The 5735-nt window shown below is 31.5% G+C and overlaps 1 protein-coding gene across 1 annotated transcript; it reads left to right on the top strand.

The window, feature by feature from the left end:
- The first annotated feature begins 4814 nt into the window (after positions 1-4814).
- LOC127666031 (olfactory receptor 5AC1-like) lies at positions 4815-5735 on the top strand. Its single transcript, XM_052158729.1, has one exon. It carries the CDS (start codon positions 4815-4817, stop codon positions 5733-5735), a length of 921 nt encoding a protein of 306 aa, XP_052014689.1.

The following is a 5735-nucleotide window of genomic DNA, read 5'->3' on the forward strand; positions in this document are numbered from 1 at the left end:
CAGCAGTGAGGGATTTTCCTTGTCAGTTCAAGAATAATTTATCTGTGTTCTGTGATTAAAATGTGTGCTGTCTTTAGCAATAAGATCTTCAGGTCTAACTCTCATGGGCAACAAAAAACAGTCTGTGTTGGTCTCTGGCCAATATTGAATAAAGAAATAACCTGTGGCCAACACAAAGATATATATTTAATAACTCATATCTTCTGAGATCAAAATTCTTCTCTAATGAATGCTATCTAAATTTAAACTTCTTTTTTACAATTGTTCTTTTAAAAATAAAATAGCAACTATTTCATAGGATTTATTTTTAATTAATAAAATAGAATTTATATGTGTATGAATTTGCCTGGGTGTTTAGATGTGCATCACATTCATGCAGGAGGCATTGTAGATTGGAAGAAGGTGTCAGATCCCCTAGAACTGGAGTTACAGGTGCTACATTGTATGCTACATTGTAAGTGCTGGGAACCAAACTTCTTTAGTCTTCCCCCTATTTATTTTAAAGCTTATAAATTTTTGTGCTATATTTCATTTTGTTTTTATCAGTATAATAATAATAATAACAACAATAATGATAATAACAATATACAAATGGAAACACAAGAATGGGGAGATGTTAGTTTCATGTATTCAAACATTAGCTCTGTTTATCAGTGGTAACGTATATTATAGCAATTTATTTCTTTTGTGATTTTGTACACTTTTCTTTAATAATTTTCAATTGTCTGATTTGAGTGAATAATGCTGTTTGTTGGTTTCATATATGAGTAATGATTCCATATGCATATTATGTGGTAGAATAAAATATATCTTCAAGTCAAAGTGTGAATCAATTTACTAACCTATTGATAGATTCTTAATTCTCAGAACATCAGTTCAAAGTAGCAAATACTATGGGACTATTTGATAATTGCCAGAAAGAAAATTAGTATACATATTCTCATATAATATATCTATTCTTATACATTTTTCTATGATGTTTATTGTTTGCTGCTCAGATGCAAGTTTTGATAGAAAACTAGTTATATAACCTGAAGAATCCCAATGGAGCAAACATTTCACATTAATTGGCTTACAATTTTGTACTGTGAAAGGAAAAAAATCTTATGTAAGAGCAGTTACAATCATGTGTTAGTTTTGGTTTGCTTATTAGCGAATAAAGCCCAACAGATTGGCTTTATCCTTTGGGGAGTTTCTCGCATCATTGAGAGAGATTTTATATTAAAAGTGTATTAAAGATGGGAAGAAATAAATATCATTCCCTTCAATCTGCTTTTCTTAGAGAAAACTGATGTGAGAAGGAGACTTGTCACTGATACCCTTACTCCTGCAGTGTAAGTGTCTTCATGAAGATGTAGACTTTGTGGCATCTGTGTCAATACACCTTTTCACAGTTATTGGATCAGAAATAATATTTTTTTTACTGTCATTTTAAACATTTAATCATTTCTGTATCAAGAGTTTCTCATCATATGTCAATTTATATAAAAATGTGTTTAGGGGACTTAGATAACAAATAGGACATAAAGTATTCCTAAAGATCTAAGTGAAAAATTTTGTTCACTGTCTCTAAATATCTATGGGTTTACAACTATCTGTTTATGGACTAAAGATTTGAGATCAACTACATACCCTTGTAAAACTTCCTGTGGTCAACCTGTATGCTGTGATTCTCATCACTAATAATGAAGAATCATAATCTTTTATGCTATTGGGGTAACTAATCTTAGAAAACCCAACACATTTCATGAATCTTAAAACAATCTTTATGAACTTGTTTGGGTGTAATAGTAATTCTGATGGAAACAAGTATCTGAAAATTTGGGGTACACATCCTATATTAAGATAGGGTTATAAAATTAGTACTTAATATTTTATTAAGTAAATTATTCTTTCTGAGTTTTACTTTGTCAGTGTTCCAAAGTCACTAACACTTTACACAACCTGAGGATCACAGGATCATTTGACTTTTTAAGCTGTCTGTTCCTGATTCCTCAGCTTGTTCTATGTTTATGAAGTATTTTATAACATAGAGTTTGACATATCAGTTACACTGGGTTTATTAGACTGTTTTCATTTTTATCTAAAATTTGTCATATATTATATCTTGATTATGATTTTCTCTTTCTATCTCTTAAAAAATAGGTACAAAGTCTACAAGGCTTCAAACCTATCCAAAAATTATAGACAATTGAGGATAGCTGGAGGTGGGAGAGATGGTCCTCCTTAGGTAAAAGCATAGCAATCTGGTGCTCAGAGCCAAAAGGCCATCCCTAAAATATATACAAATAATATCCAGACTGAACAGACTCTACTTAGGAATATGTATGTGTATTCATAAGCACATATACATACAGTAACAATTGAAAAAAGAAGCTATGAATTTGAAAGAGTAAAGATGGGTATATGAAAGGGTTTGAAGGGAGGACAGGGAGGAGACAGATGTTGATTAATTATAACACAAAAAATATTAGTAAAAATAATAACAAAAGAAACAATAGAGAAGATCCCAAGAAAGCTGAAGCAAATGTTGGAGCAGAAGTCAAAGAATGGCAACAGCCACTAGAGGTTCAAAAGGCAAAGAGAGGGATTTTCCTTGAGTCTGTAATGGAAGTGCAGCTGATTCATTGTCTTGAATGATATCCAGTGATGCTGACTTTGGACTCCTGAATTTCAAAGAGGTCAACTAATATATTTATGGCATTTTAAATTACTTTTTGATGTAGCAGCCACAGAAATCCAAAACAAATAAATTGTTTTCACTGAAAGTTTCCATACAATTTCCATACAATCAATTTTAATGATGAAAGTAGTTCTCATGCATTTGGAAGAGATTTGGAGAGGAATATTTCATGAGCTGAGCTGTGAGAACTTCTTGTTTAGAGGATTTAAAGAACAAAAAAATGACTGTTTCTGATTTGATGTATCATGATAATCAGACTTCAATCCTACAGGCTTTTTCATAGTAGTAGACTATATAAGGTTTCTGAAAGACTGAGACATTTCAAGAATATCAGACATATTCAGATTATTTAGTCTCTCTTAAAATTAAAATATGCTCATAGAAACAGAAAAACAAAAATCAACACAATCATGATAAGAGGAATCAACAATTTTTGGAAGATTTTATAGTGATATTTTTATGTTTTGTGAGAACTGATTATGGAATAGTTAATAGTACACAGATATTAGTTTCTCTGTTAATGTGTTTACATGCCTAATGAAATGACAAGAAGTTTTTCTTTTTCTTATTCTCAGTAAATATGGAGAACACATTTCACAGGAAGTTTTGCTATTTTGTACAACAAAACCTTTTCACAGCTTTCTACAAAATATTTCACTTTGCCAAGTTTTTATTGCTTTAAATTATATTTTTTATAATACTTTCCTCTTTCACATTTAATTTGATATATGTTTAGGGATTAGTTGTTTGGAGTCATGTATTTGAACATGATGTCATTAGCTAATTGTATAAGAGTTGTATATAAGTTGTATATAAGAGTTGGTGTGATAATAAATGTAAAAGTTTAAGTTGGTAGAAATGCCACTCAATTGATCAGATTTTATTAAAAGAACCAGACTAGGCCTAGTAATAAAATTCTTAGTCATATAAGTGTATTTTTCCTACTTCACAACTTCTATTTTAAATCATCAACACAGTGATGTCAAGGTATAAAACAACCTCATATCCAGAAATACGCATACTTTGTCATTATAGAAATGCACAATAGTGGTGTTGATTTGAGTTTACTTCTTCTGGTTTTCTCCATCATCTAGTCTAACTTTCCTCATTTCTTATTTATGTGGGTACCAGAAAACTTGAAATTTTCTGCCTTCCATTATATCTATAGTCATTAATAATCAATTTGTTTAATTTTCTCTCACTTAATTTTCTATATGAAAATTATAATTTACCATTTAAGTTGGTTTCAATACTGAAAACTCTAATTATTACATTTATATCTTTTCTTCTATAACTTCTATCTCATCTGCACTTTGATAATTTCAGTCGTATATTTCATTGAGGAAAAACACAATAGTCAGTAAGTCTGTAATTGTTTCTGTGAATATATATCAGATAGCATAATAAAACGTGAAAGAAAACAGCACAAATAAGGTTTTTATGACCACCTTATTCCTGACAATGTCTTTGGATAAAAGAATAATGGATATAATAACAAAAACATAATAATTTTTGGGCCTACATAAAATAATGGAAAGTTATATAATTAAAGTAGAAATGGAAAATTTTCATAGGAAAGGGGGACTAGAAGAAGGAGGAAGAAAATTCAAGGGGCCTCTTGGGAAATGAATATGTTCAATGGACTTTTTATACATAAATGGAAATGCCATTAGGTAAATAATTACCTTGTATCGTGAATCTAATATCATTAAAATACTTGGAAAAGTTGATGAGAAATTAGGAAAGAGACTTTTCACATTCAAATAGTCTTTTAGAATATATTTTAGCATAAAATTTTAGCATATACTTGGCCATTGTAAATTCCCTTTACAATATATCTGTCATACTTATGTGCATCATTTGTGGTAGTTAAGAGTAACTTGCACAAAGCCAAACAAACCAGTTTCAATTGCCTACTCATTTAATGTTCAGATAATTGCAAGTCAAAATTTTATCTATCAAAAGTCAGAAAATACTTTGTGTTTCCAGTATGCCTTTAAATGCAGAAATATTCCATATTTCTTGATTAAGGAACAAATAAATCACAAGTTCACGAGACCAGAGTCTCAGCTAGTTTTGTTCAGATATTCAATCTTATCTCTCTTTGCAGAGAGCATTCTGAGAGAGTATTATGGATGTGAACAACACTCTGCTGACTGAATTTGTTCTCAGAGGAATAACAGATCGTCCAGAGCTGCAAGTCCCCCTGTTTCTGGTGTTCTTCTTCATCTATGTCACCACCATGGTAGGCAACCTTGGCTTGATCTTTCTCATTTGGAAGGACCCTAATCTTCACACACCCATGTATCTTTTCCTTGGAAATTTAGCCTTTGCTGATGCCTGTACTTCATCCTCTGTGACACCAAAGATGCTTATGACATTTTTAAATAAGAATGACATGATATCTGTTGGTGAGTGTTTTGCCCAATATTATTTTTTTTGTATTAGTGCCACAACTGAAATTTTCCTCCTGGTAGCAATGGCCTACGATCGCTATGTAGCCATATGCAACCCTCTGCTCTATTTAGTGGTGATGCCCAAAAGACTCTGTACTGTGTTAATCTGTATGTCATATATAATTGGTTTTGTAAACTGTGGACTTAATATAGGATTGTTATTTAGATTAACTTTCTGTACATCCAATATAATTGACCATTTCTACTGTGAAATCTTGCAACTGTATACAATTTCTTGCACAGATCCATCTCTTAATTCATTGGTTGTTTTTATTTGTGCTTCTTCCATACAAATCAGTACCTCTATGACTATCATAGTCTCTTATGCCCGTGTTCTATTTGCTGTCCTGAACATGAAGTCTGAGAGGGGCAGAAGGAAAGCTTTCTTCACCTGCAGTGCTCACCTGCTCTCTGTCTCTTTGTTCTATGGTACCCTCCTCTTCATGTATGTGAGTCCTGGGTCAGGATCAGGTAAACAAAAGGATAAAATATATTCTCTGTTCTACACAGTTGTGATTCCTCTGCTAAATCCCTTTATTTACAGCTTAAGGAACAAAGAAGTTTTGGGTGCTCTGAAAAAATTCATAAAATGTTAA

The sequence above is a fragment of the Apodemus sylvaticus genome, chromosome 15, assembly GCF_947179515.1.
Source record: "Apodemus sylvaticus chromosome 15, mApoSyl1.1, whole genome shotgun sequence".
Classification (NCBI taxonomy): domain Eukaryota; kingdom Metazoa; phylum Chordata; class Mammalia; order Rodentia; family Muridae; genus Apodemus; species Apodemus sylvaticus.

What these genes read in the sequence shown, in the direction of transcription:
- LOC127666031 (XM_052158729.1), top strand. Translation starts at nt 4,815, where the DNA reads ATGGATGTGAACAACACTCTGCTGACTGAATTTGTTCTCAGAGGAATA.